The 18,078-nt window shown below is 44.4% G+C and overlaps 1 protein-coding gene across 1 annotated transcript in view; it reads right to left on the bottom strand.

Moving 5' to 3' along the window:
- Positions 1–15,065, bottom strand: part of ncam1a (neural cell adhesion molecule 1a) — a gene marked incomplete at both ends in the record, with an annotated part of 207,112 nt that extends 192,047 nt beyond the window's left edge. The window contains one exon of the mRNA XM_084437495.1: positions 15,014–15,065. Within this exon, the coding sequence (XP_084293621.1) occupies positions 15,014–15,065 (52 nt within the window). The remainder of the gene's footprint in view (positions 1–15,013) is intronic.
- Positions 15,066–18,078: the final 3,013 nt, after the last annotated feature.

Below are 18,078 nucleotides of genomic sequence, written 5' to 3' on the forward strand. Positions count from 1 at the left end.
TCGTACTTAAACAAATGTGAAAGATGTCATTGGAAATATATAGATGATGAATCTCTCCCATTGTGAAACTCTCTGACAGAGCGATGACTAGCACTCTTGAGGTGTGACTTCACTGCTGCCAGCTGTCCAGAGAAAACCGCCACTGTACGAAGGCTGCAACACTGTATTCACTGTCTCTCGATGACAAAGTACATACAATCGTGAATATGTAGAGGCAGCACAGTTAACCCTTATTAGGTACAGTAGGCAGCGTGTGATTATTAGGGAGGACGAGTCATTCAAAAGGAGACCCCATGCAGCAGAGACCTGAGGTGCCCAGAGGGCGACCTGGCGGTTAATGTGATGTTTAGTGCCATGGCAGGATAAAGGGGCTCCCCATTTTTCTACTGAAGTGGAAGTGGCCTGATTGAATGTCAAATGAAGGCCGGACACAGAGTGTAGGACCACATTCCACGACTTCACTAAAACCCTTACTCTGGAGCTAGGCCAATCTACTGAACCGTGTCTACATACTGTACGCACGCACGCACACACACACACACACACACACACACACACACACACACACACACACACACACACACACACGGATGAAATGAAGGTGTGTAATGAGGTTGTGCCAGTGGTGAGAGACTCCACACCTCCATGCTCCTATTCAGCTAGCATACCTGCCTGTCAGTGTTGACCGTGGCTGACCGTGGGGGACAAAGAGCCAGAGGCTGATATTTGGTTCGGTCTGTCCTTCAGACCGTGCTACTAAACTTCATCTGGAAAGCCAGGCTTCGTATCAATGTCTGTGACATTCCTCATTTCTGAAAGGCAGGTGTTACGCTACCCCGTGAGGTTTGATTGCCATTCATCCTGTCAACCCCGTTGCCCCCGACTCTAATTTGGACTGTGCCAAGTCCAGCCCATCAGGGGAGATTCAGGACGGGCCTTTCTTTCTCCAAATTCGGTCACACACAGAGAGAGTCTCTCTCAGGCCTGTGATGGAAGTATAATCTGGCTGTTCAAACACAGCTGCATCGATGGGTCCTGGATCCTGGCTCCCATGGACACCAGTCTTTCATCCCATCACCCCCACCCCCCCTCAACCCCACCCCCAATAAGACATGCACAGCTGTCACTCTGTTGCCCTGAAACCGTGTATCTTAACAGGAACACCTCCAATCCACAAACAGGATCACGTTACAGGAAGCATCGCAGCCGGCGAGAGCCTCTAAGCTAGACTTCTGATTAAATTAGAGAAACTATCATCAAATCTATATTTCACCAGGACTGCCCCCAACATAACAGCTGAAGCCTGGATTTCCCTAAAGTCTAAGTAAATGCCACTAAGAAGTAGTTCTGAATAAGTACCATAACGCCATGCTAATTTTATCGCTTCTAGAATTTGAACTCCGAAGCCAAGGGGTGTGTTCTCCATCCAGCCCCTGTGGGTTTAATCAGGATACACACCATCCTCTAGCCATTTTCACGATCACATTTTGAGCCACCCAGACACACCACCACCCCTGACCGCTTCTTTTGAACCTCGTGTTTCGGATACATCGAATCAAGAAAGGAGGACGATGCCGATAAATCGCGCACAGAGATAGGGGACCCTAGGGGCATTTATGCGAATCACAGCGCCGGCTACCCCTTCCTCCCCGAAATACATACTGTCGCACTAATTGCCGCATTTTTCTTTCTCTACGTCCCCGCCGTTATGAGGAGACATAAATCTGGATGCGCGGAGCATTGAACTGAATCTGTCGCACCGAAAGGCCGCCTTTGTTATAAATAAACGCAGGAAGCCGAACATGACCACTTGCGCGAGAACTCCACATTCGCTGGAAGTGTACCAGTCACAGCGTATTATATTTTTCCTTGTCATTCCGGGGGCCCTGTGTTAGAGAGTTTGACATTTAAGGTTCTCCCGAGGCACTAAAAACCATTGAACTAGTAAGGAATCACCATATTGGGGAATTAACTAATTTAGGCTCTTCAATGTCCTAGGCAAAATGGTACCCAGAGACTGTCTTCCCCAATAATGATAATGAGAAAGAGAGAGAGAGAGAGAGAGAGAGGGAGAGAGAGAGAGAGAGGGGGGAGGGGGAGGCACTCCTCTTCAGGCCCACCGGGAGCCGGTGTTGAGACAGATCTGGGTGGCAGTGTCAGGATGACTCTCTGGAAGAGCAGACCTGTTAACAGTTCTGGACGCGTCGTCTGTGTTGTCCGCTTTGCCCCTCTTTGTTTGTCCCCCTCTCGTGGGTCTCCCTGAAGCTCATTAAGGCCGTAAACAATGGGAGCCGCTCTCTCTAATGAGCGAGCGCCTCGGAAAATGGCCCCTGTCCTTGGGAAGCTAGCCATGTCTGCTACACTGCATCAGCCCCCAGTCTCCTGCACCCTAGCTAACAACCAGCCCATTCTCCCCGGGGAAACAGAGAGAGAGGGAGAGAGAGAGAGAGAAGAGAGAGAGAAAGAGAGAGAGAGAGAGAGAGTCAACCGCGGCTCATTTGCAGCCTCAGACAATCTCTTCTTCGCTCCTCAATCCCCATTTTTCCTGCTTCCTCCTCATTTAATCTAGTTCATTTCCCATCATCCCCTTTTCAATCCTTTTCTGACACTGGGGGGTGATTCCGGTTATAATTTGCCCCGGGTAAATCTGACACAATGACTAATGAGGCCTCAAACCTTCCTCAGCCCTACTTAAAAGATATGTGCCCAGGACACTGGGAGTCAACAAAGTCCCCAGAGGTTTCTATGGTACAGTCTGGTATCTAAGAGAGGCACTAGGCTGGTAAAATGCACTGGCCTTGAATGAAACCACAGAGTTCCGAGTCAACATACTACAAGACTGCTTCAGAAAGCTCCCTTACAAAAGGAGAGAACTTTGCAGTGAATGAAAGGGTGGAAAATCTGCCTGGAGTTGAATTTTCAGTTGCTCTTTAAAGGGGTCCACGTTTGCAAAACTAACTTTTTCATTGTTTTTGCATGTACGTTTGAGACTCTGATGGGCCTACAACACACAAAGTATGAAGTGAAACAACCCAGTCATTTTGTTGTGGTCAGCCGAAATAAAAACATTAGAAAAAGTCAGTCCCTGCAAGCCATTTAAATCTCCCGTGTCACTTTACGTCACAGTCGGGGGATCCCGCTAGCTAGCATAATAATGTCTTCACACGGAAAATGCTCTGTTCTTGGATGTACTAAGCAGCACAGATCGTCTCCCAAACTCAAATTACAGCAAGCCGAGTGGATACATTTTATTGTTGATGGCAACGTTCCCGCTGAAATTGGCAAAACACTGGCAGTGTGTGCAAGCCATTTTTTGCCCGATTGCTTTTCCAACCTGGGTCAGTACAATGCAGGATTTTCAGATAAACTCTTTCTGAATGATCAAGCAATACCAACTGTCCGTAGAAATTATGCAGAAACTGTAAGTAATTTTAAAATTTTCATATAGTACTAACGCTAGCTAGCTAACACGAACAAACTCCCATTTTGCCTCAACCCGGATGCTCCTCTCATCATATGTTAGAGTAACGTTAGTGGAATGAGATTGGTAGACTTCTAGTTCATCGAGCGGTCATTAAAAATGATAAAACGTTAAGAAGTGGACATCATTGGATTACCCTCGGCCTACAGAATCTAGCTTTTATTGTTTGTAGTCGAATGGTGTCATATAGCCTGGTGGTGTCTAGCTAGTGAATGTAGCTAGAGGTAACAGCATGCAACCATGGATATAATTACATGGGCACTAACACTATCATGTTTAGTCAGGGAGAGAGGACAATTACATTTGTCATAGTGGCATTGAGTGTGGATGGTCCAGGCTAGCCAGCTATATCTGAGGTAGCATAGCACCGTTAACAGCCCTCGTTCTCTTGAACTTGCTTTTAGCTGAGCTCATTTGCATATGGAAAAGCACTCAATCCGCTCAATCTGATCTCATGGTCAACGGAGGGGTATAGAGGCATGCTAGAACACTTATTCTGAGTGGCATTTTTAGCAAAAATACTCAAAGACATGTTTTGCGGACCCTGTTGAAAACTAGCACAATAGGACACCTTTAAAACCATGCTTCAGATGTCTCACCCCCTGTCATCACATCAAAGTCAACAGAGACTTTATCGTGTGATCCATGGCAAGTTTTTTTTTAAGCTATGATGTAATCCTTTGTGGCCTTAATTTTTCTATTGTCAAATAAACTAAACTGAAGTAAACTATTCACAATCAGAGAGGTGCAGAGAATGGTAACAGCGATAATGAAATTATAATAGTGCCAGATCATAGGTTTTCGGCTCATGTCATGGAATCGGTAATTCGAGCAAATGTGTGGGGAAGGTACATCAAATGATAATGCCGATTTTTGAAAAGTGAGGTGAAAAGACATGAAAACAGTTCAATGTAGTACTCAAAGTTTGACATTACGCCACAAAGAGAGAGTGACTAGCACTGCACAATCCAAGTGTGTCAATTGACACAGCCCACAGATCACCTACAAGCTACCATCTGTCCTCTCGGAGGAGCCTCTGCTGTCTCCTGTAGCCTTTCTAAAGAGCCTTGGGCTCTGTGCGTCCAGCTCCATCGGGTTTAGCTTTAAATGGCTGTCAATGCTGATTGATTTCTACCAACTGGACCGGGCCAGACACACTCCAACCCCATTAAACCTTCATATAAGGCTCCACTCGCCTGCTGCTTCCCACCGATGTGATACAGTGCATGTCATAAAGCACCAACAATGATTATTTTACGGTCTTTCAAAGAGCGGGGATATCGTTGTGGATATGTTAAGCGGCGGAGAAAAAAACACACACTCGAGACACTTAATTGCTACTTACTCATGTAACCCTAAGAGAAACTCTTCACTGCCTTATAACCTACGCAAATTACTGCTCCACTGCTTACCATCCCCTCTCTGCTATTTGCAATACCTCAGGAGAGGTTAACAGAATAAAACGTCCAATTACTGTTCAACGGCTGTATCACTCAACAAACACATGGGAAATCTTATTCTTGAGCTGATTATTATGGCCTATGCATCTCAGTATCGCTCCAACAAGCATTTGACATAGAGCCAATATATGTCAATACATATGGATACCTGTGTTGCAAGACCATGCTCAATATGGATTGCGTTATTGAGCCTTGGCACGTGCCAATGAGGCGTTTGAGCGAACGTGGCGTGCTCGGCACGTCTCACGGATTTCCCAAGCCCAGAAATCTTTGGGCTGGTGAAATTCAAGCAGCCCTCATCTTGGTTTTGGGAAAAGAAAACGGAAAAAAAAAGGACGGCTCCCTTCACCCCTAGCATTGACTTCACAGACTGCAGCCAGAATTGGGGTCCATATTGCGTGGCTGCATCCATCATATGTGCCGTGACAATCTCATTTTGTCCCTTCAATGTAAGCAGATGTCTTCCCTAAGGGGCTGACATTCTTTCCACTCCCAGTCTGTCGAAGACTATGCAGAGGAATGGCAACCGTACAGTAACAACCAATGAAGGGGATGACAAAAATCCACTATTCAATTTCAGGTGGACACCAAGAGTCAAGCCGTTTTATGAGTGAATTTGCCTTCATACTGTAATTGCCCATATTCGAAAAAAAGAAAAGGCCAAGAATTTTTCAGTTCGGCCAATGCAGTGCAGACGTTCTGTCAAGCGAGGCAGCACAAACTATTGTTGCTCCTAATCACGGTAATCCGCTAAACTCCTTCGGAGCGAGCAGCCCTCGGAGGTGCCTCTCTGCCTGCCTGTCTCCGGGCAACGTATCTGCTCCTTCCCTGGTCCTTTCATCTCCTTGCCAGCCCAGCGAGAGGAGGAGAACGGAGATGGGAGATGATAAAACAACAGGCTTGTTCCATTCTGCAGAGAGATTCATGTCCCAAATATGATTGTGACTTGGCAACGTGCAACCTTTTAATCCCCCCCCCCCCACAGATCCCTCTCAGCCTCAGACCGGCAGCCCAGCTGGGGGCTAACGCTGGAGCCTGGACTGAGGCCTTGAGCCAGCCTGTTGGAAATAAACCTGGTATTCCAAGTCCACAATGACTCAACAATGTATTTATTTATGTACTAGAGCAGGTTCGACTTGGCGCTCAGGTGAGAACAAGGTAATAGGAGTCTTTCAGGTGCTCTTGGGGTTTGGGAGGAAAACAGCAGGTCCCCAGGCACTCAAAACCAGAAACCTTCTTGTATTTTCTTTTTTGGGAGGGTGGGCCCACCAAATAACATGCTGGCAGCCCAAGGCTTGGTGATGAAGATGCTGGTCTTAGACACAGATTGATAGTGCAGGTAATCAACAAATCGGGGATCAGAGAGGTGCAACATATATTTGTGACTTTAAATTGAAGGTCTGCTGAAGAGAGATACTGATTTGTTGATAAAAGTTACAGGGCACAGTTCAAAATCCCAATGGTGGAAATGAAAGCAAGACCAGGATGACATTGTCATTTGTGCTTAGTCCTTTATTCCAGTTTCAACCAAGTAGCAAATGTCAGGTGTGTCTAGACACTGGTCGACCCCTTGGCATGGAAGAAATTGAACTGACATTGAAGCGAGAAGCTAAACTGAAGCCTTCAGGACTAGTTTGTGTAGGTACTACTAGATAGTGAAGTTATTCAAATCACTGGGTCAGATGTGCTTAGAGAAAACAGGAGGTTGTCCATTTGTATGTAAAACACATTACCTTGTGAACTGTGATACTTAAGCAATGAAGCTATTACTGGAAGATAACTACAGGCTAAATACTGAAAAATTATCAAACGTATCAGTAGATGTGAGAAGCTAATGAGCATGACATGCCATATTTAGTACATAAAGACATTGAGGATATTTTGCATGACAGGCTATTTCTATGCCACGAATAGAGCCATCCTTCAGAAAAGATTAATCACTCTTAGTAAATCCAAGGTGTAATTTCATCGAAAAGACATGATACTAAGCTTTATCTACATGCGTACACAGATCTTTGCAGACCTGACAGCGATTCATCTTTTCTCAAAATATTGTTGCCCGATGTGCCGAATAAAACCTAGACCCGGTGCTTTGTATAACCGAAGTTTTAGATGAAACTATGATGGAGAGTCTCCAGTGACGACTGGGGATCAATAAAACTAGCTAACCAAGTAAGCAGAGCTGTCATGTCTTTGATCATCCTTGGGTGAAGAAAGAAGAGAGAATTTCGAACGTCTGGCAAGGACACCATGACTTTGCGTTGCAGTCAGATGTGCACATCCTCTCTCGCTCGCACACACACACACACACACACACACACACACACACACACACACACACACACAAAGGTGAATACGGTGTTCAGGCTCATCTAATTGCAATCTGTCATGATTCTTAGCTGCTGGAATACACTTTCCTTGGAATATTCTCAGTAGTAATGTGTCTCGTTGGTCTGACTGGTAAGATTGCGCCTTTTTCACCCCTTCTTCGTCTTTCAAACTTTCGTTGATTGTAATATTGATTAACTTTATTTGTATTTGAACTATTTCTATTGATTGCTGGACATACTGTAAAGACTCAAAATTCGGGGTTTTGGTTTATTTTGGTGTTAATCTAACGTTGGCTTGTGTAGACTCAAAGTTTAATGAGCATGCGTCCGCCAAGATCCAGCCTGCCTCAGTACACCATGGGGCTATATTATAATCTCAGACTGTTCTGTTATTATACTGTACATAAGTCTATTATGTTATATTGTCAAGAAAGGAAGTATGATTTTCAGTTCGGCCCAATCTTCCAGCAGCATCAGTAGCTGATACCCCATCTGTCTCTATTAGGCTACAACAACTGATAGTAGACAATGGTACGGCAAAATTAATGAATATTATGAATAATGTAAATAATAACATTATTAAATTAACAATATAACATTATAGCCTAGAGCCAGAGACTATCTGAAATGGACATAATGAGCGAAACTTGCGTTATCAGCATTTCAGCTCAGCACAACTTTCTGTTGTGAAAAGTTTTGACGAATGGAGGATCACAGTTATTATTTAGCACAAGAAGAATCAAGGGAGCGCGAATCCTGTCGCCAAAGAAGCGACAAACATGAAGCTAAACGAAATTGAAAACAAAACCTTACGGGCCAGTACAGGCCACCGTAGGTCATTGGAAAAGGAGGGGGGTGGGGGGTATTCAGTTGGTTGCAATCTGCCTACTCACCACTAGATGCCACTAAAAACTACACACTGATCCTTTAACATGATGCCATTGCAATAATTTCCTAAGTGGTGGTTGATAGATTTCATGTGCTCTTCTTAGTTAACCTTTTGGAAGGAAAGGAAACATCGACAGGCCATATGAATGTGACCTGTTTATGACATGTCTTGTGTTCATCAGTAAGGGATGGTGCCGTTAATATTGGGTATGAGAGGGGAAAAAATAAGCATCTTAAGAGGTCTGAGATTGGTCATGGTTCAGGATTATCTATAAAGGATTTGTGGTCATATGAGAAGAAAGAGCGCCCCATCTCCTCTTTCAGCAGGCCTTATTACAGATGATGGGGCTGGAACACAACGACAGAAAACAATCACTCCAGCCGCGCTCTCTCACTCTACTCGTCGACCCGAAGGCCCCTCCCCGACGACACGTTCTATTGTCCCCTCGCTCTTTCTCCTCCTCCGCCCCCTCCCCTGCCTCCTCCCATCCACCTTTGTCTGCTTCCCTCCTTCCTTGCCGGTTGCATAGTGTTGTTTTTTTCTTTCTGTAAAAGCTCTTTGTTGATATTGTTTTTAGTGCGTAACCCTGATAAATCACAGCCCACTCCTGTTCTTGTGAAGCCGAGCGGCTTGAGGATAAACAGCATAATGAGTCTCCTCACTTCAGGGTTGGTGGAAAGGGTCATACTAGGTCCGAGAACACCTCACATAATAAAATAAAATCTGAGGTCAGATACAGTAGGTTTGCAGATCTTTCGTTGTGTTCATCTACAGTGGTTTGCAAAAACATATCTTCCAAAAAAATTGAGACATTTGGAACTGAGACATTTAGAACATAATAATTAATGTCCAGAGTATGACTTGGCAGGTTTCTGTTGAAATGGAGCATTAAAACTTGAGGCATCGGTACACAAGGGACGTTATGAATCCCTCACAGGAAACCTAACAACAATCAGTCTGCCAACCACCTGCTACAGCCCGAGCACAAACAAAACATCAGCATTCGTCTTGGCCAATCATAGCTCATTAAGCCGTTCAAATTTGATTTCTAAATGGACAGCAGCAGTCCGTTCTGCCATCCAAGCAGGCCGCCGCCATAAATCTAACGTCTGGCGCCTGCTAACATGACGTCTGCTGATAAACAACAGAAGTATGTGCAGAGCAGCAATTGTACCTAACGGACAATCCGTTTGAATAAAAGCATTTTGGTTTCCCAGAGGGAGGCATGCACACCCTTAGCTGGGTAGGTATGGGATTCAGTAGCAGTGCCAGTCCTTCTGGAAATGCTCCCCACGGATGGAAAAGAACAAGTGTCGCTGTCTCCTCTATCTCAAAATTAATTTTGCCATTTTAGCTTTTTAGAGAGAATATCTAACCCAAGTGAAGATAGCTCCATATAATTCAAATGATTGCCTGTAGATACGAACTCAATATTCTTTTCATTTCGCTTCGAGAGACCACCTTTTTTTTTTTTCTTACATTAAATGAAAGCCCTCATTAATATTTCTCTGTTCTAGTTACCTCAATAATTATTTTGCTTCTCAGTGTTTGCCTCGATTTAAATTTCTCGGCACATACTATTCTGAAAGAGGCCCCAGTGAGATTCGACTCGGTTTTGGAGGGGGGAAACGTTTAATATGCGATAGTAATGGAAATTAATTGGCCTTTAAGAACATGCTGACACTTTCAGAACAGGAGACATTCTATTAAAGGAGAAACTCCTGAGACAAAAACGACGGTCTCTTTCCATTAAAATGAATGTTCTAAGTAGTACTACTGTATTATACATCACAGGGAGACAGCCCAATTCATTAGGTATCAAACTAGGTATCGCCTTGCATCGACAGCTGGATGCCGAGGCTGCTCGTCATCCGAATGGGAGTGCCATGTTTAAGAAGATGTAAACAACTAGGAAGAGCAGCACACGTCCTGCCGTGTTCTGCTCTCCCGGGGGAGACTACGCTGTTATTCTTCACACACAAAAGGAGGCAGCAACGTCCACAGCACCTGCGGAACCCAGCTCGGCCAATCAGCGGCGAGGCACTTAACCCCCCAGGATGAGCTAAGCTGCCATTGCAAGGCATTACATCAGAGTGATGAGTCACCCCCTGGGCTTGGGGGGGCAATAACCCCATCGGGCCCCAGTCCTGCATGTCTGCTCCACGCCAGCGGCGTAACCAGGAGCACAGAGGCTGCGTGTGCATGTTTGTGTGTGGGGAGATGAGAAGAAAGGATGTGAAGAAGAAGTGGGATGGGTGTGAGTGTGTAGTAGTAGCAGTAGGTATGTTACTGTTACAGCATCAACGGACAACTATAGTAACACAATCCAGATGAGATTTACAATAGATACAAGACAAACCCAAATACAGTATACAAGGTTGGACACACAAACTGTGGATGCACTGAACATGTCTGATAGTGGCTGGGAGAAGGACCTCGCTCTGTTGTCCGTGGCAGGGTCAGGCTGTTCCTGAAGGGGCTCCTCTGCCTGTCTGACCAGAGGGTCAATTAGAGGGCGGGCGACACCGTCCTCCATGGCGGCCATCATAGCGTGCATGTGTGACGTTTTTGTACATGTGTGCTGATCATCATCAGTGTGTATTTGTATGTCTGAATATGTTCATAGCTGACGGGTTTACCGAGGCCTTTCCACTCCAGTGAGGAAGAAACTCTATTCAGAGAGCAGGGAGTTGAGGGGGGGTCGCTTTTCAGTCTGACAACCCCTTTTTTTTTTTTTTCTATTTTCCCTCCAGTATTCTATAGGATGCCTACAGAGCTTACACAATGCAAATCAGTCTGGGCCCCTATTCATGAATTTATTAATATGCAAGACGGTCCTTCCTTATCAAACAGTCAGCAAATGGAAAAATCTAGCATGAGCTGCCAGTGGAGTCAATTTGATTATGAAATGGCTTTGATTAATGATGGTGCAGCAGCTTCCGCTGATGAATTGAACTAGATGATCCAATATTTGGTCATTACATACTGTAGTTGTTATTAATATACAGTACAACACGCATCCTGTGACATCAGGTCTAAATGGACCCAAAGCTTCCAAACAGCTCACATATCACATATGGAATAACTAAATAGACAAATGTATACTTTTACTGGATCGGTTCACATGGGCTATTTTAGTTGATAGTCCACGAAGAACACTTGTCCTAAGGATGAAATCGGTTCCTCTAAATGTGTCTTATCTACAGAGCACAGACAATCACATTCAGCCTCACTAAATTGAATTGCAGCCGTATCTCCACTTCTTACTTTGAACAACACTAGACGCGGCGGTCTGGAGACAAAGTGAAAAGTGAACACAAACAGCACTGATCACAGAATCGAATGCGGGAGCGATGCCAGATGGAGCGATACAACTTTAAAGAGGTTGTAGTTTCTTCCCCAATAGGGCACTCAGTGGGAGATCAGGGGGCCTGGATCATTACTGATGGGAGACATGAACTAAACCTTCTCTTATCAATCCCTATCACAATACAGTATCCTCTCCTTACAAATAATATACACTACACAACGTGCAATATTATACTACACTGAAATAGCAATGCAACTGACATCATGTTGACGCGTGGGATGAAGTTGTGTGGCATCTTTTGTAGGGTTATCATTGTTACATCCTGTGTATTCTGTGTTGCGTGTGCTGTTCCGTTGTCTGTCTCTCCTCTCACGCTCATACAGGTTGAGATGGTCTGCCTGGTCCCGCCCTCCTGTCTACCGTCAAGCCGGTCCAGCCAATCGAGCGATGCCAGCTATTGTTTGCAGCCAATCGGCGTTGGGTCCGCCAGTTATTTAAACCCATGTATGGAGACCTGCCATAACACTGGAATATTCACTAATAAAAGGTGTCCCAATACCAGTAGCATTGTAGCATATTGTGTTACCATTATAGTGTATTTGTGTCACATACAGTGAAGCTGAGCACCTGCCCACCCTCATCCCCCCATCCCCTGGCAAAGAGACAGAGCTTGAATACAGCTGCATGTTTTATTCATATCTCTTTCCAAGCAACAGGCTGAAAGCCTTATAATTTTCCCTTGTTAGGCTTCTTTTTACAGTTTTTCTCTCTCAAAAATAGGCAATTTTATTTTCATAGTGGCTTTGAACTTGCCACAGAAGTTCGAAGTCCCATATGTTAGCCATCTTGGATTTGTTTATTTTCTTCCCTTCACAACTGTTGACTAATCTTAAACTTCGCCCTCATCTTGAGGTCAGCTCATGAACACAACAAACTTTCTAGAAAGGCCTTTTCACCAACCTTTTTTTTTCTTTCTTTAAAGCACTCTTTGAAATTTGCTATGCATACATATTTTCGGTTCTAGCGACCACACAAAACAACACCAGCCGGGATGCCCGGAGTGTTTTGTATGTGATGATAACAGATGGCAGGACCTGGCCTTTGGCTAGCAGTGCCAGTGACACAGCTAATGGCATGTGTGCTATGAGAACAGCTGCATACTAATATTAACATGTCAACACCACACCCCCCCCACAGCCTTGGGTTTCCGCACTACCACCTCAAGTCACAAATCACGTTGTTACTCTGTTCGATATTTAAAGGGTGACAGGAGTAACCGCACATACTGCACAAGCTCTACCAACCAGCTCAGAGCCAATGGTGATGTAAGGAAAAAAGCAGGGGAAGATAATTGTGGCTTTTAAATTTGTAACTTCTATCGACTAATGAACCAATCTGGCTGGTAAGTTGTCAGTTCACATGAATTGCTCAGAACCAGCACTGTTAATAATCCCATCTGACTCACCAAAGCATTTATCTTTATGTCTTTCTGTGGTATGACTCACGATGTGCCACATTTCATGATATGCCACATTTTCATTTCATCAACTGAATTTTCCTCTCAAAATAAATTTTAATGTATTCCAGTTCTGGTGGTTTGTGGACTTTATTGGACTGTGGCCATGGCTGTCCCCCTATTAATTTGTTAGTCCCCCTCTTTGAACTGGAACTAGAAATGAATAGATTTAATTACATTGTTCCTGTACAATTGTTCAAATCTGCCTGCCTAGCAGAGTATTGTCATTACTAGCCTTCAATGCAAGACCAATCACATACTATGATCAATGTATGTCTTTGCAAAGGGGCATGACTATAGTTGCCCAATTAGTCAATTTTCTGAAATTCATTACTTTCGCATCCCTGCCATGGACTGAAGAGGCTGAGTTTTCTCTGGAGCATAATTTACTCTCAATACCCCCTACTGTTCCCTGGGCCTCATGACAACTACATGCAATCAAAGATATACTTAAAAACATCCCCATTTCAATGTATGTAGCCTATGGTATTTGTGTTTGTAAAAAAAATAAAAATAATTTGTGAAATACCCGCCTGTTTTCCTCAATGAAAAGTTTTGAAGGGTGTGGGGGTTTGGCGGCAGGGGGTAGGACGGGAGGACGGGGGGGGGGGCTGGGGTGGAGAGGAGGGGGGAGGGTGAGAGAGAATGAAAACAAGTCCCCTCCCGCCCGAGGAACACGCGCTCTGATTGGACAGCATTGTTTACCACGGAGTTCATAATGACAACGGAGCATCTCTGAATAGCATCGATAGCAAGCATCCAACACCCCCAACACAGGACAAACACACAAACACACACTCTATTTGCCAGAGATTTCGTGCGACCATATTTCCAAAAATCAATATTCAATTCGGAACAAGTCAGTGGCCATAACAGCCCTGACTAGAATGCAGGGTTTGGTCCATCACATGAAGCCCTTCAAGCCCGCATAATAGCCTACGTGTCTTACAATACAAACCTAAGGGGAGAATGAATTGTGTTCGCCTACAAGTTGGCTCACAAAAAACAACGATGTTTTTTCTCACCAATAATGTTTCAAGTTAATAGCTGAAACTCTGCAACTGATAAACCAGCCTTTGGATGTTTTCTATAAGCTATAATAGCCTACTTTATCAGCCGACTCAAAAAAAAAATACTTCAAACCCACACTCGATAGGCTATAGCCTAAATCGTAATGAAAATTGCCCCAAATAAATATCGCTGAATCCAGTTAAAGAGTTTAAGAGCAAGTGCCTCTCTCAATTCATTTGCAGGTGCTTATGGTTGAAACAAAGCATCCCCTTCCGTCGATGCTCCTACAGTAGGCTAAGTGAACGTGTGCGATGCGGCCACATCTGTTCCAAAGTAGCCTAGGCTACGCTGCTGAGAAAACTAACTGGGGTTACAATAGCCTGTGTGTTAATGAGCCCGTTAATCTTCGTGCATTTAATGATAGACATACAGATTAATTCAGACGCATGCACTGATTTGAGGGGGGGGGTTATTCCTATATTTCAAAGCTCCATTGACGCGCTTTTTTCCCTGACTCTCCTCCAAAGACCCGAACCCATCCATCTCCTTGGAGCTAACCCACACCTCAGTTATAACAAATCTTACTGCAGGGGAAAAAAAACTCAGCAAAACTACCAGTTAAATACAATAGCCCACGTATAAACTCCTACTTTCAACAACAGCATTTCGGAACACCAAGAAAAAGCGATCGGATATGATTTAAGATGCGAAAACGTGGGCTACAGTTCTGTGTCCGTTTCATGGTGTTCGTGTATTACCAAAACCCTCACATATATGCTACTGTAGGTCATTCGTCTATGTGTTCATAATCTATGGAAATCCCAAGGCGGCAGGGTGATGAAAGTAACTGTCCGTTCTAGTGGCACAGATGAGACGCAATGTGCACCAACGGAGCTGAGATGCTGTTCGACCAACACAAGAAAGGAAAACTTGGAGTCAAATAACTACTGAGTGAAGGCGCATCTCTATCTCACTAATTTCCATTAGCCTCGCCAATTCAGAAAACGTTATCTTACCTGCATAGCCAAAGAAGAGCAATGTCCAGATGAGATCCCTTGTTTGAAGCATTGCAACGTCTCACAAAGATATTCTCCTTGAAGAACAGATGGAATTGGCCGGTCGATTTGAGGTGGAAAATGTGTTCGTTTTTCCAACTATGCTAGTATCAATGTGCCTATTAGAATTTGTCCTCGCCGCTGCCAGGGTACGCACGCCAGCAGCTCGCAGAATGAGTGACAAGAAGCAGCCGTAGCACACACACACAACACGAATTAATCCGCCCAGGCAAACTGTTCGCGCTCACACACACGGAGGGGGCGCGAGGGATGCAGGCACAAACTAGTGCGCTCGCTGCTATCGCTGCGCGCAGAGGGAGGTGCGACAGATGGTGCGTTCGGGAAATCTCGTTGAGGAGTCTTGGAATAACTCGGATTAGCAATCTCACGAAACCCTTTGTTAAAATAAATCACACCTTTATAATCGTATAGTAGGCTAGTGGAGTATAATCACTGTGGATGGAGGAAAATAATAGGCTAGGCAATGCGCACTTTAAAAAAAAAAAACACCATCCGCTGGTGAAATGAAAAATTATGAATGACTGGATAGATATACGTGTCCGTTATAATTATAGGACGTTAAAAAAATAAAAAATAAAAAGTATTTATGCAAGTAAATTGCTACTTTTATTGATATTGTATGCTTCAAACCACTTAATAGCCCAGTAGCGTAATCCATGCAGGGCTGCTCCGTCTTTGTTGGGCCCCACGTTCTGTTTTAACGGCCAATTAAATCGCACTGAGATACCTGCTTTATTCGGGCAGTGGCATGCATCTGAACACTGTATATTGAGCACATTAGTCTCACCATCTGGCCATGACAAACAACAGATCCGGCGTCCTAATTAAGAAAATAGGGCGTCATTTGCAATGTCCCACCAAGTCTTTCCTAACCAGCGGTTGAATTGGGATTTGTTGTGTGTGTGTGTGCGTGTGTGTGTGTGTGTGTGGGGGGGGGGGGGGGGACAATATCAAATATCTTTGAGATGATCCAGTCTTCCATTGGACAGGCCCATTAGAGGGACTGAAACCGAAAGGACACGTCTGACGAGTCAACTCCAAGAAAAACGTCAGACAGACTCTTCCAAGATTATTTTAACCGTAAAGATATTGTGTTATGTTGATGATAGATGTGCTGGGGTTGAGCTCCAGCTGATGACGTCTGGGAACCTATCCTGGATAGCCCCGGCCCAAATTAACCCCTGCTTCTAACGAAAAAGTAGGCCTACACGTCATGTTCTGCCTCTCTCCTTCTTCAGCTCCCCTAAACAGTAACAGACAAAACACACTCATCCCTCAAATGGTCCGTCACACTTTATGCCGAGTCTGCAAACCACATGTTCTGCTGTTTCCACGGTCACTACAGCAAACAGATCACTGTAGCAGGTGCGAAAACACAAGAGGATGTTAATGGAAGACGTAGAAATGCATTTCTATGGCTTTATGATGAATAGTCCACTCAGCGCTTTGCTCGGGCTGTATTTCACAGTGCTGTCCGGCCAGGCTAGGCCAGGTGCAGATACTCTCATGCCCACACATGACATCGAATTCATCAATGAAACGTTGTGACACAGTAAGAAAGGTTTCAGATGAAAAAAAATGAAAATAGGGCTTGGCTATCTCACTCTTGGTGGATACATGCCTCACTGTATGAAGATTTACTACTAAAACAGTCGCTTTACAGTATCCCATGGTGGCTATAGTATATTCCTCCCACTTGAAAGAGAGGAACTTGACATTTCTTACCTAATTTGCCCATACTGTACATCAGCCATCACTGCAATAGTCTGTCATATCAGGTGAAGGCACAATTATGGAGTATGGATGTCACATAATTTCCTCCAGCTAAACCAAGACAAAACAGAAGTACTGATCATTGGTGAAAAAGTTGAAAGAGAGAAGCTATCTGCACATTTAACTCTGGCAATTGACACCAAATGCCAGGCTAAAAACCTAGGTGTCATACAGATCTTAATTTCGAAAACCACATCAAGAATATTACAAAGACATCTTTTTACCATTTAAGAAACATTGCCAAGATGCAACCGTTTCTCTCTCAGGCTGACACTGAAAGACTAATGTATGCTTTCATCACAAGCAGGCTGGACTACTGCAATGTTTTACTATCAAGCCTACCAAAGAAAGCAATCTCTAAACTACAAATGATACAGAATGCTACAGCATGAGTCCTCACTAAGACTAGACGGAGGACACCCACCACACCAATCTTAAAATCACTACACTGGTTGCCTGTCAATTCTAGAATAGACTTTAAAATACTATTATTAGTCTATACTGTAAATCTCTCCACAGTCACGCACCTGAATACATTTCAGACATGCTTACAGGCCCAACAGACCACTCAGGCCCTCAGGTACTGAACTCCTAACATTTCCAAAAGCCTGGACCAAGAAACACAGAGAGGCAGCTTTCAGTTTCGATGCCCCAACCTCTGGAACACCTTGCCAGAGTACCTAAGAAAGGCCGAAACAATGGAAATCTTCAAGCGAGATCTCAAGACGTACCTTTTCAGCCTAGCCTACAATCACTAGCCAGGACCTAGAGAGATATCTGTGTTGCTTTTATGGCTCAGTGTGCTACTAACCCTGTTCTGCCTCCCCTCTCCCTAGTGCCTCTCTCTCTCCCTCCTACCTTCTAACCAGGTCCAGTGGATGCCCCACTGTCACCAGTAGACCACCCTGAGTCCGATAGATACCCCCGAGTCAGCTGTGGATGTCGTAGCATTTAGTTAACACACACACACACGTACACACAGACATACACCAGTCCACTTCCACACACACACACACACACACACACGTACACACAGACATACAGTCCACTTCTGGCTTAGGCCTGGAACTGGGCCCAGTCCCCCTTACCAAACCATACCATACCACTTCATTTATAGAGCACATTTAAAAACAACAAAGTTGACCAAAGTGCTGTACAAGTCAAACAACAATAACACATAAAGAGTACATAGTAAAACATACGCAGTATGTCACATGAAAAAGGACAACTCT

Source organism: Borostomias antarcticus, assembly GCF_949987555.1.
Source record: "Borostomias antarcticus genome assembly, chromosome: 1".
NCBI classification, from domain to species: Eukaryota; Metazoa; Chordata; class Actinopteri; order Stomiiformes; family Stomiidae; genus Borostomias; species Borostomias antarcticus.